Source organism: Arachis hypogaea, chromosome 11, assembly GCF_003086295.3.
Source record: "Arachis hypogaea cultivar Tifrunner chromosome 11, arahy.Tifrunner.gnm2.J5K5, whole genome shotgun sequence".
NCBI classification, from domain to species: Eukaryota; Viridiplantae; Streptophyta; class Magnoliopsida; order Fabales; family Fabaceae; genus Arachis; species Arachis hypogaea.
Window position 1 is genome coordinate 30,845,663 of NC_092046.1, and position 24,338 is coordinate 30,870,000.

At 37.5% G+C, this 24,338-nt stretch overlaps 1 protein-coding gene, 1 long non-coding RNA gene and 1 other non-coding gene across 3 annotated transcripts; all 3 read left to right on the forward strand.

The window, feature by feature from the left end:
* Positions 1-13,629: 13,629 nt before the first annotated feature.
* Positions 13,630-14,076, forward strand: LOC112723839 (uncharacterized). Its single transcript, XM_025775232.3, has one exon. The coding sequence runs from the start codon at positions 13,630-13,632 to the stop codon at positions 14,074-14,076; it is 447 nt and encodes a 148-aa protein (XP_025631017.2).
* A 2,112-nt stretch (positions 14,077-16,188) lies between these two features.
* LOC140176333 (uncharacterized) lies at positions 16,189-17,315 on the forward strand. Its single transcript, XR_011867435.1, has 2 exons — positions 16,189-16,310; positions 16,695-17,315. It is a non-coding gene; the product is annotated as an uncharacterized lncRNA (long non-coding RNA).
* Positions 17,316-21,958: 4,643 nt separating this feature from the next.
* TRNAG-GCC (transfer RNA glycine (anticodon GCC)) lies at positions 21,959-22,029 on the forward strand. The gene has a single exon. It is a non-coding gene; the product is annotated as a tRNA-Gly (tRNA).
* The last annotated feature ends 2,309 nt before the right edge of the window (positions 22,030-24,338 follow it).

Genomic DNA, 24,338 nt, shown 5'->3' on the forward strand with positions numbered 1-24,338 from the left:
CCACAAGGAAAACTCCAGATGACGCGACCGCGTGACCCACGCGGACGCGTGACAGAGGCCACGTATCAGAATTTACAGAATACGCCCCCAGCGATTTCTGAAGCCCTTTTGACCCAGTTTGCGGCCCAGAAAACACAGATTAGAGGCTATAAAGTGGGGGAATGCATCCATTCATAAGAAGGCTCTCATAACTCACTTCTCATGATTTAGATTTAGTTTGGAGAGAGGTTCTCTCCTCTCTCTCTTAGGATTTAGGACTTCTCTTAGTTTTAGGAGTAACTCTCAATCCCAGGTTCTTTATTTTTATTTATTTCCCAATTTAGTTTATGAACTGTTCCAGATTACTTGAATTAATGTTATTTGAGGTATTTTAGTTATTATTGCTCTCTTTTATTTACATGATTATTGCTTCCCATCTGAAGGCATTCTTATTCCAGTAGATTTACTTTTCCCCTTTTGGTCTTGGTTAAGAAATCAGTAACTCAGGAATTATCCAACTCAACAGCATAATTGATAACTGTTATCTTTGCTAATTGAATTGAGCTTCAATAATCCCAACCTTTTCTTAGGAAATAAATAGGATTCGAAGATCAAACTAATTAGTCCCTTGACTTTCCTTTACTTTAGTAAAGGTTGACTAAGTGGAATTAAGATTCAACTTTCATTATTATTGATAAGGATAACTCAGTCTGGACTTCCAATTTCTCATACCTTGCCAAGAGTTTATTTTACAGTTATTTATTTATCTTATTTTTCATTTAAATATATCTGTGCCCATTGCCCAAACTCAACATCCCCCAATTTACAAACTCATAACCAATAATAAGAATATACCTCCCTGCAATTCCTTGAGAAGACGACCCGAGGTTTAAATACTCGGTTATCAATTTTAAGGGGTTTGTTACTTGTGACAACCAAAACGTTTGTAAGAAAGGTTGATTGCTTGGTTTAGTAACTATACTTAAAACGAGTATTTATTATAACTTCTAAACCATCAATCCTCAGTTCTTCAAAATGGCGCCGTTGCCGGGGAACTGCTAACGTATGCCTTATTATTGGTTATTGTAAATATTTTTCTTTTGCTTGTTTATTTATTTTTGTTTCTCCTTTTTATCTTTATTTGCTACCATGAATTCTTACCCCTCTCGCTTTGAGTTTGGTTCTAACTTTATTGAAGGAAATAGAAGTTACAGCAGGAATATGCATCAAGGTCAGACCAATCAAGGATGGATGGAGCCAAGAGGATCTAATCAACCCTTTAGGCAGCAACACCCTCCGAGATATCCTGGACAAAGACCATTCTACCGTGCATACCCAGCTGGAAGATGTGGTGGACAACCTTGTAACTACCAACAAGCCCCACCCCGTGCATATAAACCATCCTTTCAACATAACCTCGAACCACCACACTCACAAGCTTCTCTTCACCATTCGCCACCATATGATCCTTCCTTACCCCAGTACCAATCCAATCACTCCCAATCACCACCACTTTCCTATGTATCATGTCCAAGTCTAACAACCCGAGAAGCAGAGGTTTGCCTAAAGGAAACAGTAAATAAACTTCAAACAACCATTCGACAACTGGAGCAAACAATAATTCAATGGGTTTCTAGGCGCTCAAATACACAAGGATCAGCCACAGCCCCATGTGAACAGTCTAATGAAGAGCGTAGCATGAAGGAGATACCAGAAACTCCAGTGGACAAGACAGAGAATAAATTCGTACTAGAACAGGTAGAAGAAGCTGTCATTGTTCAAGAAGAAGAGTTGGTTGAAGATCTAGGAGATGTTGAACCTCCATGGGAATCCAGAACTGAGGAGAACTCCGTCAAAGACACTACAGTTGATGCTAAGGAGGATATTGTACAATCTCTAAGGCAAGTTGTTTATGAAGAATCAGACGGAATAACCCAAGACACAAATTCCCTTGATGATGATAGTCACAAGTCAAATTCTCTTAGTAATGAATTTGCATCTGCAAGTGAATTCTCTGAGATCGAAGAATCTTCTCCAAGTGAATATGAAGACGATGCGGAGGTAGATTTCTCTCAACCTCCAATCTATGACTCAAGTGATGAGGAAGACATAGAAGACTTTGACCAGGACACAGATACACTTGTAGAACCTTGCAAGGAAGTGGATGAATTTACAGAAGAGCACAAGGGAGTAAAACTTACAGAACCACCGGAAACACCTATCCAAAGGCCATTACCACCTAATACAAGCTTCAAGTGGGTACAATCCTTAACCTGTAACTTTACCTATTCACTTGAATATGGTTTGCTTGAAACAGATGGCCAGCTTAGAGCTCTTTGCGGCTTTAAGAGTAAGAGGGAAATGGCTCGTACTCAGAGTTGGTGTACAAGGTTCAATAAGGTTCCACGCTTCACCTCGAAGTACACGGATTGGTATCATGCTCAATTGCATGGATCACAGAGAACGTTTGGTCACCATGGTGAGATTTTACTCTTTAAACCGCCCGGATGGAGACATGTAGATCAAGACGGAGGCAGATTTAAAAACAAGGCTTGGGATCCTAGAATCTATTCTGACATTTGTCACCCCGGGAACCTGAAAATCTGTTTGAAGCTACTCAGAAGCTTTACATGCCTAGTTTGGGACCCCGGAGGCTATTGGCATTCCAAGCACTGGTGGAGATTTCTGGATGAATTTAAACACAAGCCACCATAATAGGAAGCCCTTCCAATGTCCAACTTAAGGACTTTAACTAAAAGTGCTAGGTGGGAGACAACCCACCATGGTATGATCGTTCCTTTTGTAATTTTAATTTTATTTCGTTTTGTTTGTTTTTGAATTTTATTTTTTATTTTATTAAACCTAGAATCATGCATAGCATTCACATGAAGCATTGCATCCTGCATTCAGTTCAAAAAAAAAAGGGGATGCACGACGCGACCGCATGCCCCATGCGATCGCGTCATATTGCAAAAACACTACCCACGCGACCGCGTCATCCACGCGATCGCATGACCTGGAGATCGGCGTAAATATCCAACGTCCAGAAAGTTAGGCTGGCATGCGATCGCGTCACTTGCACAATACCAACCCCACGCAACCGCGTAAGCGACGCGATCGCGTCGCATGGATTGCACATCACCCCAGAAGGAGACAGAGAGTTGCGCTGAAACGGTGCTGGAGTCGTGCGTTTAGCACAATTTCCAACGATGCGATCGCGCGACCCACGCGATCGCGTCATCCCCTCTTCCACCCCTTTCATGCGATCGCGCGACCCACGCGATCGCGTCACTCCCATATTCACCCCAACCATGCGACCGCGTGCCCCACGTGACCACGTGGATTCAAAAATATAACACCCCCCCCCCAATTCCTCTTCTCCCACTTTTCTTCCCCAACCCTCAACCACCACCACCCACCACCCAGACTCCGCCACTACCCAGACGCCGCCGCCACCTACCCCCCTTCCTCCCTCCCCTTCTTCTTTCTTCTTTCTTCCTCTCTTTCCCCCCTTCCCGCCACTGCCCTCCGCGGACCACCACCCACCACCGCCGACCATCCCAGCCGCGCCACCCCCTTTCCCCTATCCAACCCCTATTTCACCCATTACCCTTCCCAAAGTCCCTACCCCCTAATAGCAGCAACCGCCGTGCCCAACGCCGCCAGCCGCCGCGCCGGACGCCACCATCACCACCACCCAACCACCTTCCTGCCTACTCTCCTTATTCAGCCTTCCAGATTCCGCAACACGCAATCCCTTTTATCCGTTCGTAGTTCTTCTAATTTTTTCCGTTTCTGTTCATAATTAGGATAGATAGTCTTGCATGTTGTAGTGGCTTTTAGGTTGTTAGGTAGCCTAGGCTGTGGTTAGTGTATAGGTCTGTTTATTTGCATTATTCTTGCTTCTGTTTTATCATATTTGCAAATCTGTTGTTGCTGTAATCTTGTTCATATGCTGTATTTCTTGTATATTGCTGCTCTTTACATTGAATTTTCATGTTTATATTATATATATGTACGTGCAGCTTGACTTTTTCATTCATATGAACTGCTTTGATTGCTGTTTATTTTCCGGGATAATCCAATTTTAGCCGGAATGCTGCCCAAATTTCTATGAAAATATTTTCATTCATATTTCGGTTTGGCAATTTGAACTCTGTTTTCCACTACTTTAACCAAACCATTTCATAATTGCCAGGGCATACTTTCTTATCCTTTTTGATTTCCTAGTTTTTAAACTGCATTTGTGATGTTTTGATTCCCAATTTTTCTTTCTTTATATCTATGTGAATCAGCATCTACTTGTTTTTCTTGCTTGGTTATGAGTCACTATAGTTCCTACCTGTGAATCCTTGTTACTTGGAATATTTGCTTTATGCCACTTACCTTAACCCACTTTTTACTGACTCACCAATTTTAATTTACTGACTTCTTTTTCAAATTCTCACCATACTAACCTTTTAAAATATCTTTTCTGATTTTTCACTTTTCTCTAACTTTCTGACCATGTCATTATGACAATTTCTCTATTTAACTTGGATTCTGATACATTTTGGATTGTAAATTCTTCCTTTCAAACTTTTAAACTACTATACAATCCTTAATACACCATTACTTAAGTCATTTGCCTATTTCCAATTCTCCTTTGCCGCTTTGAGTTTTCTTTGTTTAATTGCCTAATTGCTTCCCTATTTTTATCCATATCCTGGTTTTCCATTTTTCAGGATGTCTGCCTCACAGAGGAAAGGAAAAGGCAAGGCTACTGGCAAGCGCAAGAGAGGAGATTCCTCCCAGTCCATCATTGCCCTAATGCATGATTTCTCATGGCGGGAGAAGAACTTTACACAGTAGGAAAAACCTGACCAGCTGCTCCCTGCAAATGATTCAATAAAATTTACAAACCGGTACTGTGAGCTGAAGTATCCGGCATTTGCAAACTCTAGGAATCTATACCTGGAGAGAACTCTGAGGATTCCAGAAGCACTCCAGCAGTACACCACTGAGCAAATCAAGCAAAGAGGCTGGTTCTTTCTGGAAAGAGCACTGACAGAGGTCAATGCATCTTGGGTCCGGGAATTCTACTGCAACTACTACATCACCACCCTCGATGCAGTAAACCTGAGAGGAAAATAAATTCTAGTCACTAAGGAGGCCTTAGAGGACATTCTCCGGCTCCCAACCAAGTCCGATCAGCCTGATGGTTATACAAAGGCTGAGGAGGACATGCGCCTGATGCAGTTTGATTGGGATGCTGTGAAGGCACGGATAGCTCACGACCCGACGGTTCCTTGGGAGATGGGTCAGGACACCACCATGCCTAGAGGGATCAAGAGGGCGTACTTAAATGATGAGGCTCGGTTATGGCACCAGATCTTGAGCAACTATGTGATGCAGAGTACTCATGAGACGGAGATCCCAGCTGCTATGATCACCCTCCTATGGTGTGTGATGGAGGGTAAGGACCTTTATCTGCCACGCTTTATCCGGCATTATATGGCCAGGATCTACGTCCGAGGCACCCTCCCTTTTCCGTATCTGGTTACACAGCTAGGCCGTCGAGCTGACGTGCCATGGGAGGATGCCGATGAGAGACCACCAGCGGCGGACTGCAGGAAGATCATTCCTCACAGCAGGAACTTCCTAGCTTTGGGATACAGACCACCACCCTTCACTACTACTGATGAGACAGCCCCACCGTCTGCTGGACCCTCTTCATCCACGACTGCCCCTACTGCCCCTGCTGCCACCACTACACCTCCACCTGCCTCTGAGCCCATATACCGCCTCGTGCACCGCCTATTCCGACAGCTTGATCAGATGGAGCGCCGTAACCGGTGCCGATATGAGAGATTGGAGCGTCGCAACCAGCGACGCTATTCGCATCTGAAGTTGATGATCTGACAGGGTGGCGACATCCCCTCCGAGTCTGACACACCATCAGAGCCATCAGAGGAGGAGGATGATGAGCCCCAGGAGGAGACCCATCCGCAGGCAGGCACAGAGCAGGCTGCACCACATCATGAGGTTACGCACCAGATCGAGGCTGCAGATCCGGAGATCCCGATCCAGTCAGCACCGCCTCTACAGCAGCTAGACCCTCAGCCCACCACCACTATAGAGCCTCCAGCTACCATCCCTACCAGTGATGACACCCCTTCACACCCGGCTTGTCTGAGCATCAGGGACGATGCTTCACTTTAAGTGTGGGGAGGTCGCCATCTCTGGCGTTCTATTTTGGTGAACCACTACATCTCTTTTTTCTTTTATTTTGGATATTTTTCTGTATTTTTCGTTTTACTGTTATTTTCTGAGTACTTATACATTGCTGCTTTTATGTATTTTTACTCTATTTCTGCATTTTGCATTTTTAGTTCATATTTTTAGTTATTTAGTTTAGTTTGCAATTCTGACTTATTAGTGGATTAATTAGTATAGTTTACCCTTTTTAGCATAAGATAGCATAGTTTAAATTGAAAAATATAAAAAGGAAGTAAGCTAGGAAATTGAACATAACAGATTTAAATCCATAAACCTTGTATATATAGCATTACATCATATAGTTAAGTTGACAATATTTCATCAAGGAGGAACATCAAAACTTTAAAGGCTACCCTAAATAATTTTTTATGAGAATAATGAGAATTTTTAACTAAACCTGCATAACATATATGAATGATATATGATGCTTGAGTTAGAGAACACACAGCCTGTGAGTCTTGAGTTTAATTGTATGGTTGCATTCAAACCATAATTTCATTCCTGTGTGTTTCATTTCTTTTTATTCTGATGTTCTTTACTTTGCTTTAATCTATATGTCCAATTATAGAATATAGAATATAGGATATAGATACATGCCAAAAGAATGATTGAGGCCATCATTTGATTTTAGCTCACTTACCTCAAAATAACATACCTTTCACATCACCCTTGTTAGCCCCCTTGAGCCTTTAAAATCTCTTTTATTCTATTTAGCCACACTACTATCCTTAAGCAGAAAAACAAAATAAAATCCCAAGTTGAATCCTTGGTTAGTTTAAGATAGAAAATTATGAATAGATTAAAATGTGGAAAACTTATTGGGAACATGGATGATAGAAACAAAAGGTAGAAAAGTTGAAAGAAATAAAATAACTCAGAAAATTTGGGAAGCATGCTCATGAGAAATCAAAGTGATTCAATTACCATGTGCATTAAAAAAAATTTTTAAAAAATTTTATTTTTCAGCATTTAATAAAAGGGGATACAAAATAATTCCTCAATGCAAAATAAAAGCAATGCAAATGGGATAAAAATAAAATTGAAACATGAGCATGTAACAACAAGTGGGATAATATGGAAAAATTGGTAAAGAAGTTTTGTTCTACTAAATATGTATGTTAGGTGAGATCTTAATCTAATTAAGGATTCACTTATTAGCTCACTTAGCCTTATACATATATCCTTACCTTTACCTTGGCCCCATTACAACCTTAATTAAAGACCTCATGATTTTTGGTATGACTGTACTCTATAATTGTTGATTGGTTAGATGAAGAACAAAGTTATAGAAAGTAGGAATAAAAAGAAAAGTAGAGTGAATAAACCCAATAAATACTGAGTGACTAGAGGGTAAACACAAAATCCAGTGAGGGTTCAATAACTCATCAACATATATCTGTGCTTAATTTACTAATTGTTTTGCAAGTTTGTACAATATTTTTATTTCCCATATCATTTACAAAAATGCTTTATCATTTAAGGGTTGGCTATATATATATATATATATGACTCCTTGAGAATGTGAATTAAATTGACTATGTGTAAGCTTTATATATGAGTGGATAAATTGGAATTGCATGACTCATTTAGGTAGATGCATTTAGAATAGGTTGCATTGCATAACATTCTACCACTTTAACCTTACCTTATTCTTTACCTTGGATTTAGCATGAGGACATGCTATTGTTTAAGTGTGGGGAGGTTGATAAACCCATATTTCATGAGTTATTTTGTGCTTAGTTTGAGTGATTTATTCAATCCTTCACCCACTTATTCATATTAATTGCATGATTTTACCTTCCCTTCCTTATTATGTGATATATGTGAAAAACATGTTTCCTAAGCTTTAAAATTAATTATTTTAATTACCTTTACTTCCATTCGATGCCGTGATTAGTGTGTTGAGTAGTTTCAGATTTTCTAAGGCAGAATGACTTAAAGGATGGGAAAGAAAACGTACAAAAATGGAAGGAAAGTGCGAAACGGAGTTTTGAAGAAACTGGCATCCACGCGATCGCATGGACGACGCGAACGCGTGCCAGGAGCGAAGAAGCAGCGACGCGGCCGCATGACTGACGCGGCCGCGCGACTTGAGCATAGCGCATACGATGCGGACGTGTGACAGACGCGACCGTGCCACAAGGAAAACTCCAGATGACGCGACCGCGTGACCCACGCGGACGCGTGACAGAGGCCACGTATCAGAATTACAGAATATGCCCCCAGAGATTTCTGAAGCCCTTTTGACCCAGTTTGCGGCCCAGAAAACACAGATTAGAGGCTATAAAGTGGGGGAATGCATCCATTCATAAAAAGGCTCTCATAACTCACTTCTCATGATTTAGATTTAGTTTGGAGAGAGGTTCTCTCCTCTCTCTCTCTTAGGATTTAGGACTTCTCTTAGTTTTAGGAGTAACTCTCAATCCCAGGTTCTTTATTTTTATTTATTTTCGCAATTTAGTTTATGAACTGTTCCAGATTACTTGAATTAATGTTATTTGAGGTATTTCAGTTATTATTGCTCTCTTTTATTTACATTATTATTGCTTCCCATCTGAAGGCATTCTTATTCCAGTAGATTTACTTTTCCCCTTTTGGTCTTGGTTAAGAAATCAGTAACTCAGGAATTATCCAACTCAACAGCATAATTGATAACTGTTATCTTTGCTAATTGAATTGAGCTTCAATAATCCCAACCTTTTCTTAGGAAATAAATAGGATTCGAAGATCAAACTAATTAGTCCCTTGACTTTCCTTTACTTTAGTAAAGGTTGACTAAGTGGAATTAAGATTCAACTTTCATTATTATTGATAAGGATAACTCAGTCTGGACTTCCAATTTCTCATACCTTGCCAAGAGTTTATTTTACAGTTTTTTATTTATCTTATTTGTCATTTAAATATATCTGTGCCCATTGCCCAAACTCAACATCCCCCAATTTACAAACTCATAACCAATAATAAGAACATACCTCCCTGCAATTCCTTGAGAAGACGACCCGAGGTTTAAATACTCGGTTATCAATTTTAAGGGGTTTGTTACTTGTGACAACCAAAACGTTTGTAAGAAAGGTTGATTGCTTGGTTTAGTAACTATACTTACAACGAGTATTTATTATAACTTCTAAACCATCAATTCTCAGTTCTTCAGGCACTGTTTTGGATAATCCGACTCTCTATCGACAGTTAGTTGTCGGTCTCGTCTACTTGACTGTCACCCGACCAGACATCGCCTATCCGGTTCATGTACTTAGCCAGTTCTTGTCAGCTCCTCGTACTACTCACTATGCGGCAGTTCTTCGCATTCTTCGCTACATCAAAGGCACTCTATTTCATGGCCTTTATTTTTCTGCCAATTCCTCTTTGTCTCTTCAGGCTTACTCCGATGCTGATTGGGCTGGTGATCCCACTGATCGTCGTTCTACTACTGGTTACTGTTTGTTTCTTAGCGATGCTCTTATTTCTTGGCATGCTAAGAAGCAAACGTTCACTGCTCGCTCAAGCACAGAAGCTGAGTACCGTGCCCTCGCTGACACCACTGCTGAAGTTATCTCGGTTCGTTGGCTTCTCGAAGATTTGAATGCTCCTCAGTCGTCCCCTACTGATGTTTTTTGTGATAACCGCAGTGCTATTCAGATCGCCCATAATGATGTGTTTTATGAACGCACTAAACACATTGAGATTGATTGTCACTTTGTTCGGCAACATATCCTTATTGATACTGTTCGTCTCATTGCTGTTGGAACACTAAATTAGACTGCTGATATCTTCACGAAAGCTCATCACCCGACTCATTTCCGGACTTTGTTATCCAAACTCAAGTTGGTATCCTTAGCTCCCACTTGAGTTTGAGGGGGGATGTTAGAGAATCATTAGAATCAATTTAGATCAATTAGTATCGTCTATATTTATATAGTATATCTGTACATTAATTATAGGATTCTATGTCTTTATTACTTTGATTCATTTAGTACCTATAAATATTCTTTATATATTGTACCTTTTCATGACAACTCAATAATACACTTTTTAAATTACTCTCTCAGTCTCTTGTTTTAACATGAACAATGCCATTTAATCGGTAGAGACAATCTATATCACTTATTACGAATATTTTTTCGTTTTTGAATCCTTAAATTTTCTCTAGAATAGTGAAAGATGATTGCAAAATGATAAAACATCCTGATCGGTAAATCGAGTCGCTCCATATCTCCATCTACTAAATCGGTGCAAGTAAAATTGATTTATATAGTCGCTCCACCTATTAAATCTTTCTATACGATTTAGCCAATCGTCTACTCCGATAAATCGTTGTCACTCCAAGGTAAATCACTCTGGCCCGGGACGATTTATGTATGTATAGTGTAAAACAATCGCTTTCACCAATAATAATTTACTTTATACCACTACTAAATCGTTCTTGTCCACCGATTTATATAAATTTGTAACATTCAGCATAAACGAGTAAAAGCTCTCAAATAATTTTAAATGGGTAATTTATTCTAAATATAAAATATATTTTTATTATTTTCAGTGATAGAATTCAAGTGAGTACGTATCTTCTATTCTCATTATCACTTATTAATATATAACATTAGTTGTTCTAATGTTAACTTTATTAATTAATATCATTGTCATTTTATTAATGAAATCAATTAAAAGTACACTTTTACTCTTCTGATCTAAAATTCATGCATTTTAATGGGATGATTTGGAAAGAGGCGCTAAATTTTTAATGCGTATTCAATCATTTATCTTTCAATTCGATAAAATAAAAATTAATTCATTGTAGATTTAAATTTTATTTAAAAATTTGTTATTTGTCAATAAATTACTATATATATAAAGCAGAATTCAAATCTCCAATTTATTTAAACAAATAAGTGAGCTAACTAATAAATTTTATTTTATCATTTCAAATCGTACTAAAAAGTATAAAATTTATCCGTTAACTTAACATAATTTTAACTTAATTAATTGAATTTTTTCAAATGTTATTTTTAATGAAGTTGTGTGTGAAAAACATATTTTTTTTGTTTCTAATTATTAATTTCTTGTGTTTTGTGTTTTGTGTGTGAAACAGATGAATAAGGTCAGTTTCACGCCTTAATTAATGAAGCAGGTACATTCACATTTTGGACTCTCCAATAACCTCCAGCAGCTATATAAGATTATTTTTTTTATGCGAAAGACTTGAGGGAGAAATAGACAGTTAGACCATACTCACTTATTTTATGAATTTGATGTTTCTTACGAATGAATTTGATGTTTTATATTTTACTTATTTTATTTGAGTTGTTAATGTTAAAATTTTTATAGTGGATAATTGTAAATTTTGTTAATTTTTGTAATTTATATTATTTTATTTTTATGCATAACAAGTATTTGATGAAATATTTATATTAGTTATGGAGTAGATTTTATCTTTTTTGGCATGGGATTAAAAAATTGGATAACCTTGAGTCATTTATGTCTAATTTTGATTAGTAATTTAGAGTTGTTAGTTGATCTTGTTTTTATTAACGCTAACCTTTTACTAAGTTCATTTGGTAAATTGGTCAATTATACCTATTTAACTTTCTTCAATGTATAAAAATAAAATTCAAATACTATCACATTATATTTGGTATATACACTAACATTATATTTTAATGGTTATATAGGGATAATAATTAAAATTATTTTATTTAATTTAATACTTATATTTTTATGTTTATAAAATTTATAATTATATTTTTATTATATATAAAATTATAATATAAAAATATTTAAAAAATAATTAATAAATATTAAATAAAATATTTTTAAAATTTGGAATGAGTTTCTATTATTTTTTAAATATTATTGATAGTTTAATTTCCACTATGATACAAAATGAATTACGAGAGAAGTTAGAGGGTTATTAGTAATTTGAAATTGAGGGGGCAACTATAGTTCTAACCAAATCAATTAATTCTCTTAGTTTTGATTTTGAAATTCAAAAAATTTAGTTTGGTGCTCTTTTTATATCTACGTCTTATAACTCTAAGCTACAAATAATTTATGGTACGCATTTTTGTTCTTTCTCTCTCGCTCTTCCTCCCATCCGTTGCACATTTGACGTCTGCCTCCTGCCATCCATCGTGTCGCCGTCGTGTCTCCCGTCCGCCATCCTCATCGTGCGAGTCGCTCCCTCTTTGCCCTTCCATTGCGTGCAACCGCCTCTCCTTGTGCGTCCTCCCTCTCCGTTGATTCTACACTGTTGCGACGCGCAACTCTCTGTGCAACGTATCGCCGGCACGATTGGTCCCTCCCTATGGAGCTCCTCCTGCATTGTCATCATCGTCGTCGTCATGGAGCTCCTCTTGCTCTTCTTCTTTTTTTTGGTTTTGAATGATTCTTTTTACTAGTTTTGGATGTTTCTTTTCTTAAGTTTCGGATGTTTTTATCTTGTTTTTGGATGTTTCTTATTACTAGTTTTACATGTTTCTTTTTTTCTTGTGGTTTGGATATTTTTTTTTTTGGATGATTTTTTAAATAGTTTTAGATGTTTTTTTTCTTAGTTTTCGAATGTTTTTTTTATTATGAATTTTTAAAAAAAATTAAATATCTCATTTTTGTTAGATTTTGGATGTTTTTTGCTATGTTTTGAATTTTTTTATTAGAAATTTTTAAAATAGTTTTAAATTTTATAAAATGAATTTTGGAATTTTTAAAATGATTTTTAAAAATTTTAAACTGATTTGTTAAAACATGCACGGCTGTTTTTTTTTTCCAAATTTATTGTAAATAATAGTAAAAAGTGAAAATAAAGTTCGATTTAAATAAGATTGCGGGATATTTTTTGTTTTATTGAACCTTTTGTTGCGGTCTACGTTATAGTTGGCTAGTATTATATTTGGTTAGCTAGCAAAATTGTTTTAAATTATATTGGTTAATATTTTTTTGTTAACAGTTCAATATCTTTAATCCAACAGTTTAATGCTATATTTTTAGTCAATACTTTAAAATATTACTGCAGACTGATAATTAAAAATAATAAATTCAGATAGTATTGCTTATAAATTATTAAGATGTGAATGTTTAAAGGTAGAAATTCAAATACAATTAATTTCACATAAAATTAATAATTTTTAACTATTAATTTTACGTAAAATTAAATGCATCTTAATTTTCTTGTGTTTAAATATTCAAACAAAACTTTTGGTTCACCTGTCCTTATTGTTGTTTATATAAAGTGAAATATTGATGCACGAAACCCATTATGGTAGCTAGCTAACCTTTTCGAACCATTATTACATATCATGGAGATAGCATGGGATATACATGCTCCAAGTTATATTACAACTTTAATTTTGAGAAAAATCTAACTCATCATCACACATGATGAGAAACCAAAAAGAGAGAAAACTCATGAGGTTCATGAAGGCACCCTTCAGGTTGCTAATCAAGGCAAGGGACATGTACGTACAAGGCATGACCGATTGCTCCGCCAGCAGCCACTTCGCCTACGTGGACGCAGCCATGGGGTGCCCTACCGGCCAGCTCTGCCCTCTTCCTAGAAGCTTCAGTGTTACTTCATCGGCCCGGTCGAGCGCCAGTGATGACCACGATCTCATCATGGCTGCTGCTTCCCTTAGGAGACAAGAACGCAGCGGTAATGGCAATATGAATGAACACAGTGTTGTTGGGCGTTTAGGGACCAGGAAAGTACTTCGCCGTTGTAGCATGACGATTGGACGGATTGATGAGGACGAGGCGTGTGACTTTTCCGGAGAAGATTTGGAGGTCAAGCAGCGTGTCTTTCCCCGAAGCACAAGTTATGCTGCTTGGAGAGGAAGGGCCGTAGGGATCTTCTAAAGTTCTAATGAACAATATAAATGTAAGGGCAAAAATGAGTTATTTTCTCTTATATATTAAGATATCTGTTAATTTAAATTTAGGAAAATGAATAATTCGATAAATGTAAACATAATAAAGTTTTAAATGACATATTTTAAACGGAGAGAATATATATAATGATCTATGTTTTTCTTTATATAATTTGTTTCTTTTTTTTTAATTTTTTTTTTCCAATTGATTTGGTGTATTTAGCTTTATTATTGGCTGAATTTATTAGACGAACCTGAGATCTGAGAGACAAGGTTACAACTTACAGGCAAATGCATTTGTGCCTCTTTTCATGAGCAACGGCCACCCAAAATTATTGTAGTTAATTACATGTTAAATTCTTGTTTTTTTTTTTTTTTTTTTTTTTATTTTTTTTTTTTATTGAGTTCTAGACGAGAAATGGCCACCGAAAATTGTTGTAGTTACTTGTTAAATCCTTTTTTTATTGAGTTCTAGACGAGCAAACCGAACCGGCCAATTACCACTACAAGAGAGAATATTTTTTTGAAGAGAAAAGTTTGCTGTAAAATATTACTTTTGCTGCAATAGAAAAGTTTTCGCAACAAAAAATATATAATTGTTGTATGTTTTATTAGAATTTGTTGCCAAAAGTAGTAATTGGAGTCCATTTTTTATTTGTTGTTAACGATTTAGATTTTGTATCAAAATAGTTTGTTGTTAAATTATACTCAATAATAAAAAAAAATTTTGCTGCAAAAAATTTTAATTTTAGCAACCAAATTTTGTTGATGCAAAAATCAGATTAGCTAACTATTATAATATCTTTGGAAGAACATAATGTCGCTGCAAAGTTATTATTATTGTCGTCGGCGAATAAAATGAATAAAAAATATACATAACAAAAATCTCAAGCTCAAAAATACCATAAAATACTTTGTAATGGAATAAATATTGTTACAATATATATATATATATATATATATATATATATATATATATATATATATATAGAGGTGAATTTTACTCTACCCTTCCTATAATAACATGTAATTTACCATCTGTGACATGTCATCTTTTAATTGGTTGCTATGTTAACTATGGTTAAACTATTAGTAATTAAATTATAGTCTCAAGTGGGTGATTATGTAATTTACTAAAAATTCAATCTTTAATTTTTTCCCAAATCAAGCTCCCACACACCTAATTCTCTGTATCTCCTTCCCCATCTCCGTTTGTCCTTCTATCTCCTCTCTCCGCCGCCATGGATCCATACTTTCATCACTACCGTCGCCCAAATTCTTCCCCAAATCAAGCTCCCACACAATGAACCCTAATCTTCTGTATCTCCTTCCTCCATCTCCGTTTGTCCTTCTGTCTCCTCTCTCTGCCGCCATGGATCCCTACTTTCATCATTCCCGTCACCCAAATACGTACATTCCTCTTTCTCCGCCGTATAACCACCACCATCTCCGTCAAGTTTCCAACCACGTTCTTGTGAACCCTACCGCATTCAATTTCAACCCTCCCGTTTTTTTACCCGCCAATCCACTCTTTGTTCCTCAGGTTCCTGTTCTTTTCGAACATGATTCGCGTCACCGTAGTTCAATGCTATCGCAGTCTCCTTCAAATTCTAACCCTCGCCGCAGTGCTTCCAGGTTCAGTAAGGAGTGCTTTGGCAGAGCAAACCGCCGTTGCCGTGTGGTTGTTCCTCCGAATTCCGGTATCTAATCGAAACTTTGCTCGGAAGAGGCGCGAGACTCTTCTCTCGAGACAACGACTTTGGAACTGGATAGGTACGATTACGATAGAGCAGATAGGGTTCATGAATATAATGGCATTTCAAAGAAACAGGTTAAGAGTAAGAGTGTTTTTCTTAGAATCCAGGCGCCAAAACCGAGCAATGGTAAGAATGAGGATGATGAACAATTACATTGTGATGATTGTGCTGTTGTTGACTCATTGGTTATTTTAACACTAAAAAAATTATTTGGATAAGTTTTGCAAAGGAACACACTTAGATGCTCACACCCAGTAAGATTGTTTTTGATACACTGGCTTGATGGTAATAGTTTCTTGTGATTTGGAATTTTTTTCCCCCTAAAGGATGTAATGCTACATGATCTGGATTCTGCCAATGCACAACCTCAAGGTGGGCAAGAATCGATTGATGAGTGCAAACAATGGATATGGTGGCTTAGGAGTACAGGGACAGAATCGATTGATGAGTGTTGTGCTTCCACAAGGTACGTATTTTTATGGATGTCCATTATAATGGTGTTGAACAATACTTATCCACAAAGATGTTCTCATGCAATGACCCCTAATTGCATTTGCTTTGTGCAAGTGCAGCCATAGAGAAGATGACTTTATTTTCTGTTTGCATTGGTTCAGCTTGTCCAACTAGTTGGCCTTCTTCTATGCAACCACATTGTTCGCTTCCACATGTTGAAAATTGTTAAAGAACTGATGGTTGTTTTAGATTTGTATGTAATATGCTTGATGAAATCATTTATATTTGTTTTCATGCATGTTGAATGCACAAATATTTTTCTTACGATTGATACTCATTTGAGCTTATGATAGGTATTGAAGTATTTCTTTGTGGTGACAAGAGCTTCTTGATTCAGGATCTCCGTAGGTGATTTCAATGCTAGGGAACTCTTATCCCAATGCTGGTGGTCCACTTTCACAAAGCCATGTTATGGATATGTTGAATGATGTAAACTCAAGTGATAATTCTCGTTTTGACATGAATGACTTCCCTCAACTGACTAGTCGACCTAGTTCTGCTGGAGGGCCTCAAGCACAATTGGGTGCAAACGAAGATTTTCAGCTTTGCCAGGATTCAAAGGTGTAATAACTGGAGAAGATATGTGACCTGATTGGCTGTTATGCATTTCTTTCTAGCAATTTTGGCTGTTTTATGTTATCAAATAGTTTTTTTGTATAGTTGCCTTATGATTTGTTGTTTAAAGAGTCTCTTCTTACAGAGTTGAGTTATAGACTGAATTATGCACTTTCTCTTATGAAAAGTTTTATGGATTTACGTGCATATCTACCTTAGTTCCTTTGGTGCTTGGTTTTATTGCTTTGTTTATTATATTCTGAAATTGTAAGTCATGTAAGGTGTTAAATAAGCATATGGTTTCCTGGTTTGTATCTCATCAAGTGTTTGTAGGTTGGAACTACTTAATGTTGTCTTTTTATCACAAAATGTAGAATCACCATTAATAGATTGTTCCAACTCTTACTTCCTTGTGCAATTTGATTTTAACATGCTGATTTTTTATGTTGTAAGATATGATTCTGATTGGACTGAAAAAAATATTTTTTGCAAATCCTTGTTTGGACACAGAACAGCATAGTGAGTTCAAATTCATAATGATTAATGAGATCTGATAAATAAATGTCCTACTCCCTTCGCAAGTGAATTATGGTTAATATTAATAAACATGGCATAGAGAGTTCGAAATAATTAAAGAAAGGGAACCGAGGAATTTTCACGGTTCTTCCGGATTTTAAGAATTTGTTTAAAGATAGGTTTGGAGCAATGATTGAGTTGTCTTTGTGTGCATAAAAGTAATTAGCTTATACATTTTCCTTTAACTTTGAGTGTTTCTTGTTTTAGAGGATCTTGGTTGCCTGAAACTTGAATTTAAGTAAACGGTGGAAATGTGTATAGTAAAGTGGATTTTTTTTACTTCTTTTCATTATATTCCTCTAATACTTGAAATATTAGTTCATAATCATTAGCAACTGCTCCATTGTAGATTGATTTAAGAATTTCGAAGCTAAGACAATTCATCTGCAAGAAAGAAACCAGGTAACATCTACCTCAGTTTAAGGAAAATACACACAGGATTAAATAAAACTAATGCAGATGCTTATAATTTCTATATCTATTTAGTTGGAACCTAACACAATGGACATTTTGAATTCCATCTTGCCTCAGAGAAACACAATGTTCAAAACATACATCCCGAGAGAGGCAATGGCTTGATGAGTGTCAATGGCTGAAGCCATTTTACTTGTGGAATACCCTTCTAAAGCTTTTAAATGTTATAGAATTAACTACTATATTAAACATGATTCCACATAAAAATGTGACTATATTTGTAGAACTCCAAAGTGTGAAACAACTTGTCGGTTGCCACCATTCAAAATTCACCTTTGCCTTAAGATTACATTATGGTCTTGCTTTTGGTGCACAAATTGTGAATCACACTTTTCACAACTCGTACCACTGACCAGCAAGTGCACTGGGTCGTCTAAGTAATACCTCACGTGAGTAAGGGTCGAATCCCACGGAGATTGTTGGTTTGAAGCAATCTATGGTTATCTTGTAAATCTTAGTCAGGAAGTCAATTATGTTTATCAGTTGAATTGCAAATAAACAAGAGAGCATGGATTAAAGGTTACTTGTTATGCAGTAATGGAGAATATGTTGGAGTTTTGGAGATGCTTTGTCTTCTGAATATCTGCTTTCCTCTGTCTTCTTGTTCACGCACGCGCGTCCTCCTATGGCAAGCTGTGTGTTGGTGGATTACCGTTGTCAATGGCTACCTTCCATCCTTCCAGTGAAAACTACGCTCACGCGCTCTGTCACAGCACGGCTAATCACCGGTTGGTTCTCGATCCGGTTGGAATAGAATCCCTTGATTCCTTTGCGTTTGTCACTAACGCCCAGCCTTCAGGAGTTTGAAGCTAGTCACAGTCATTCAATCCTTGAATCCTACTCGGAATACTACAGACAAGGTTTAGACTTTCCGGATTCTCATGAATGCCGCCATCAATTCTAGCTTATACCACGAAGATTCTGATTAAGAGATCTAAGAGATACTCATTCAATCTGATATAGAACGGAGGTGGTTGTCAGGCACACGTTCATGGGTTGAGAATGGTGATGAGTGTCATGGATCATCACCTTCATCACAGTTAAGCGCGAATGAACATCTTAGATAGGAACAAGCGTGTTTGAATAGAAAACAGAAATACTTGCATTAATTCATCGAGACACAGCAGAGCTCCTCACCCCCAACAATGGAGTTTAGAGACTCATGCCGTCAAAGAGTACAAAGTTCAGATCTAAAATGTCATGAGATCCAAAATAAGTCTCTAAAAGTTGTTTAAATACTAAACTAGTAGCCTAGGTTTACAAAAAATGAGTAAACTATGATGGATGATGCAGAGATCCACTTCTAGGGCCCACTTGGTGTGTGCTGGGGCTGAGATTTAAGCAATTCACGTGCAGAGGCCATTTGTGGAGTTGAACGCCAGTTTTTGTGCCAGTTTGGGCGTTCAACTCCAGCTTTTGATCCTTTTCTGGCGCTGGACGCCAGAATTGGGCAGAGAACTGGCATTAAATGCCAGTTTACATCGTCTATCCTTGTGCAAAGTATGGACTATTATATATTTCTGGAAAGCCCTGGATGTCTACTTTCCAACGCAATTGGAAGCATGCCATTTCGAGTTCTGTAGCTCCAAAAAATCCACTTTGAGTGCAGGGAGGTCAGAATCCAACAACATCAGCAGTCCTTTTTCAGCCTGAATCAGATTTTTGCTCAGCTCCTTCAATTTCAGCCAGAAAAATACCTGAAATTACAGAAAAACACACAACTCATAGTAAAGTCCAAAAATATGAATTTTTCCTAAAAACTAATGAAAATAGACTAAAAACTAACTAGAACATACTCAAAACTATATGAAATTAACCCCAAAAAGCGTATAAAATATCCACTCATCAGCTTTCCATCTCAATCTTCATGGCTATCTTCATCTTCTGAATCTGCATAATGGAAATGAAGCAGTTCGAAATCAAATAATCAGTTGGAAGAAATTCATATTAAGCTTTTGAAACTTTTACAGGCTGAAGCTACTACTGAAAAAAAAGCAATATAGTTGACGCAAATCCATCAAGATTTATTGAATAAAAGTAAACTGCAGACAGCAATGTGTTAAGGCACAAAGATGTCCTACAATCATATACAATTACATTGAAGGAAGCAATTTAAGGGGAAGAAGTCAACCAAAACCTAGCTACCATATCAATACAGATACCAGATGTAAGACCCAGAATCTTTAAAAAGTCTTATTATGATCAAGTCTCAAATCCTACAGTTATTTATAGCCTTAATTTCAGGGATTATTTTATTAAAGATAATTAAGGCAAGTTTTGATTTCTTGGATTTGAGATAAGTTATGATTATTATCCAATTTTATAATTATTGGATTATTTTCTATATTTAAAGTATAAGGTTGATAGTTATAAAATGATAAGGATTTTATATGATTTGGATTAGATAAATAATATTTTAAATATTATTACTGCTATTTTGGAAAATGAAGAAATTAAGTACACTATTTCTAATTTTTAGATTTGGGCATTTTATTGAAAATAATTTGTGAAATTGGTGATCAAATAGTATTTTCTATATATAATTAGTGTTGGGTTTAATTTGGGTTTCAATTACTATATTATTCCCAATTTTAAGTGAAATTACCAATTTACCCCTAACCCTAATTTCACCCAACACCTTAACCTCTCTAACCCTAGCAGCCGCCACTGAAACCCTCTCCCAAAAACCCAGTAGCAGCCGTGGCACACAAACACGGTTTTCCCCTTTTCCCATGGAAAAAACGAAACAAAATCAAGAGAGATGGAATAGCATGCGACAGGGAGAAGGAAGAGAGGAGAGAGAGAGGCGCCGTCATCCTCATCGCCGGACCGCAAGGAGCGTCGCCGCCGAGCCCGTCACCGTGTCGTTGTCTTCATCGACGCCAGCTGAAGAGAGATGCGACGGAGAGAGAGAAAGGGCCCGCGGAAGGGAAGCGTCGCCGTTCCCTGAGGCCGCACCGTCGTCGCTGTCCATGGTGACCCACGAGCCGAGAGTGTGAGCGCGGGTGGAGGGCGGCACTGTTGTTGCCGTCGTTTCTCCCAACGGTGCTGCTATCACCGCCGTGAATCGCGATCCGGAGAGGGAGGAGATGCGAGCCATGGCCGGAGGGGAGAAGCCGCCGTCGTCCTCTCTGCGCCACCGTCGTCCTTGCCACAGGGTTAGCCGCTGTCATGTATGGCAGAGCCAGAAAGAGAGAGTTCAGGAGCAGAGCAAGAAAGAGAGAGATTTTAGGCTGGGCTGGGAGTCCAACCACCGTGTCCAGCCGCCGTTTGTGTCGCCGGTGCCGCCTCCACCAGAGCTGTCACCATCAGAAAGGGGTTCAGGCCGCCGCAGGTGTCGCTGCCGGAGAAGGGAGCTGCATCTCTGTGATTCCGACCGCCAGGAGTGGTTTTGTGACGTTAGGGACCACCGCCGGAGCTTCTGGCTATTGCTGCCGTCGCTGGAAAAGGTTGCCGGTAAGGGTTTTAATTGTGGTTTCTGTTCTTTTTGAATTCCGGGAATACTATAGTTGCTGCGTGTTGGTTTCAGATGTCGTGATCGGAATTTGTCGCCGCAGCCGCTTAAGGTGGCTGCCAGAGTTTTTCCTCTATTACCATTAAAATACAATAGATGAATAGTCATTCGAAGAAAAATCATTAAACATAAATATAGAATATTCAAAATATTCTATCACATCTTTTTACTAATATATATAAATCCAATCACTAGGATTGGTAACTAGTAATAAGTTAATAAGGAGCGAGTGGGTATAAAAAAAATCGTTCTTTTTGGTGAGAACACATAGTATTATTTCACTATGTATGTCACTATATGTGCTGGAATTCCTTTTCATCAATTCTAGATAAATCCTAATTAATAGAATAGGGAGATCTCATATATATATTTCATATATTTTCCATTTTTCGACTTTCTTTCAAATTATGCCTAACGGAGTATCAAACTTAGCTCTGCACAAATAAGATTGATATATTACGTATCAAATACGATTCAAAAATGCGGATATAGTCGAATGGTAAAATTTCTCTTTGCCAAGGAGAAGACGCGGGTTCGATTCCCGCTATCCGCCCCTGCCCTTAGTACTTTATTAAATCGATTATTAAATTATTAAAAAGTAATAAAAATTGTTAGAGTTGACTGTGATAGTATCTCCCCCCTTCGAGCTGGCCCGGAGACCGCCGCTGTTTCGGTTCAGCCGTCCTTTCTTAGTCTCAGTAAGTAAGTATATTTCGAAGAGCCTCGTGTTAGTATTTTGTTGTGTATGGTTAATGAATACGAGTTTTGATAACGTGGGGTCGAGTCCTGATTGTTGTATGTTGCGATTAGTGTTGCTATGGTCATTGCAAACGTGACTGGGAGTCGAGGTTTTGGTTGCCGTCAGTTCGGGGTGAGGCAAAAAGGACTCTATGAGACATTTGGATTATGGAATTGCGTTTTGAGGTAGGGGCGCTTTCCAAAAACTATGTTTTATATATTGGAATTATTACATATGGATACTGATATGAGACAATTGGTATTTGGTGATTGTATCTGCCTTGTGTGTTATTTGATTGTCTCGAATGGATAAGGATGCTTGTTTGGCTGAATTGTTGTGCGGCTTGTGAAATATAATGTTTTGAGGTTGATCCTTTAAAGATTTGAAATCTGAGTTTGATCTGTTGAGGATTGATTTGAATTGAGTTAATTATCTTGATAATGTGAGAAGTCGAACGCACTTTTGAATTCAGCCTGGTTTACTTTAATTGACTTGGTTTGGACAAATGATTTGTTATTGAGCCGTTTCTTTAAAGCTTTGGAAATGAGTTAAATTGGTTGATACTGAGTTGATCTTGAAATGGTTTTCTTGAAATATGCCACTGAGGCGACTGTTGGATTTAGCTCGCTTTGAATTGATTTCTGGTTTTGAGCTGTTGAAAAGGAATGAGAAACGGTTTAGTTGGGACCCGAACCGGGTGGCAAAAGTCCAAGTTTTAGGGGAGGTGCTGTCGAAATTTCTACAAAACCCTAGTCTTGCTTGAAAAGTTATTTTAAAAAGGTTGGATTTGAGAAATTGTATTACTTGATTTGTTAAGACAATATTTATGTTTTCAAGCTTAATTTATTTAATGAACTTTATGCGTTGAGTTCGGCTTATTTAGAAATGAACTATTTTTCACCGTTTGAACCACTAAAGGAAAGAATGATGCACTAATATTGATTTCAATATAAAAAGGAGCTTTTAGTGATTTCAAAGGAATCTAGACTTTTGATTGGGTAATTAAGTTGGAGGTATTTTGGAAGAGTTAGAAAATAGGTTCCAAAAAGAAACCTGAAAGTGGTTTGATTCAAATGAACCGGTTCCTTTTTAAATGAGTTGATTTTTGGACCGGGTTGGAACTTGTGATTTCGTATGGTCGGTTTCATAATAAATTCAGTTCATTTACTTGAACCGAGAATCCATGATTTTAATAGTTTTAGTGAATTTTAAGGAAATGATATAGGTTGACCTTCCCTAAAGACTTAGGACTCTGCCGAGAAGTTTTGAATATAAAATCCCATTGTTGGGTGGGTGATTTTGAATACTTTGAAATAAATCTTTAGCTTTCCATGGTTTTGGAAGTTTTGGAAAGAGAATGCTGAGAGCGGCTTTGTTTTGAAAAGGGAACTCACTTTGAGTAAATTTGGCTTATGAGCCTGAGATGATTTGAGAAACGAGATTTCTAAAGCCAAGGCTGAAAAGAGTTGAAACTTGATTTCAAAGTGAAATGAATTCAGAAAATGATTTATGGCTTAAATGCCGATTTCATGAATTTGATGATTTTGAATGTGGAAGTGCTGTATTGTTGTGAGCCGGAATGGCTGTGTATGATTATGAATATTGGCTGGTTCTGGATTGAACCGAGAGCCGGATGGCTGTGATGGATGTTGATCCATGGCCGAGAATGAAAGCATATATGCTGAGATAATGATAATTGTGATTTGCGCTTTCACTATCGGAGATTTGAGTTTCCCTATGTCATCAGGGTGGCCGGGCACTGTGAAATTCCCGGACGAGCTCACCCCCATAAATAATCACCAGTGATGGTGATGGATAAATATTCACCAGTGATGGTGATGGATAAATATTCACCAGTGATGGTGATGGATAAATATTCACCAGTGAGGGTGATGGATATGGATCATGATTATGATCAAGCTTATATTGAGCATAACTCGAGTTGGGGAGACACGACAGAGGGACAGTCCAATGGCTAGCTACCAGGACTTGTCGGGTTGGCTCTATAACCGACAGATGATATCATCAGCCACTAGGGACAGGCATGCATCATACGCATTTATGTGACATTGTTTGGGTGTGCATATTATACTTGGCTTGCCTATGTGATTAATTGCTAACTG

Coding starts and splice junctions, on each gene's coding strand:
- LOC112723839 (XM_025775232.3), top strand. CDS start 13,630: ATGAGGTTCATGAAGGCACCCTTCAGGTTGCTAATCAAGGCAAGGGAC.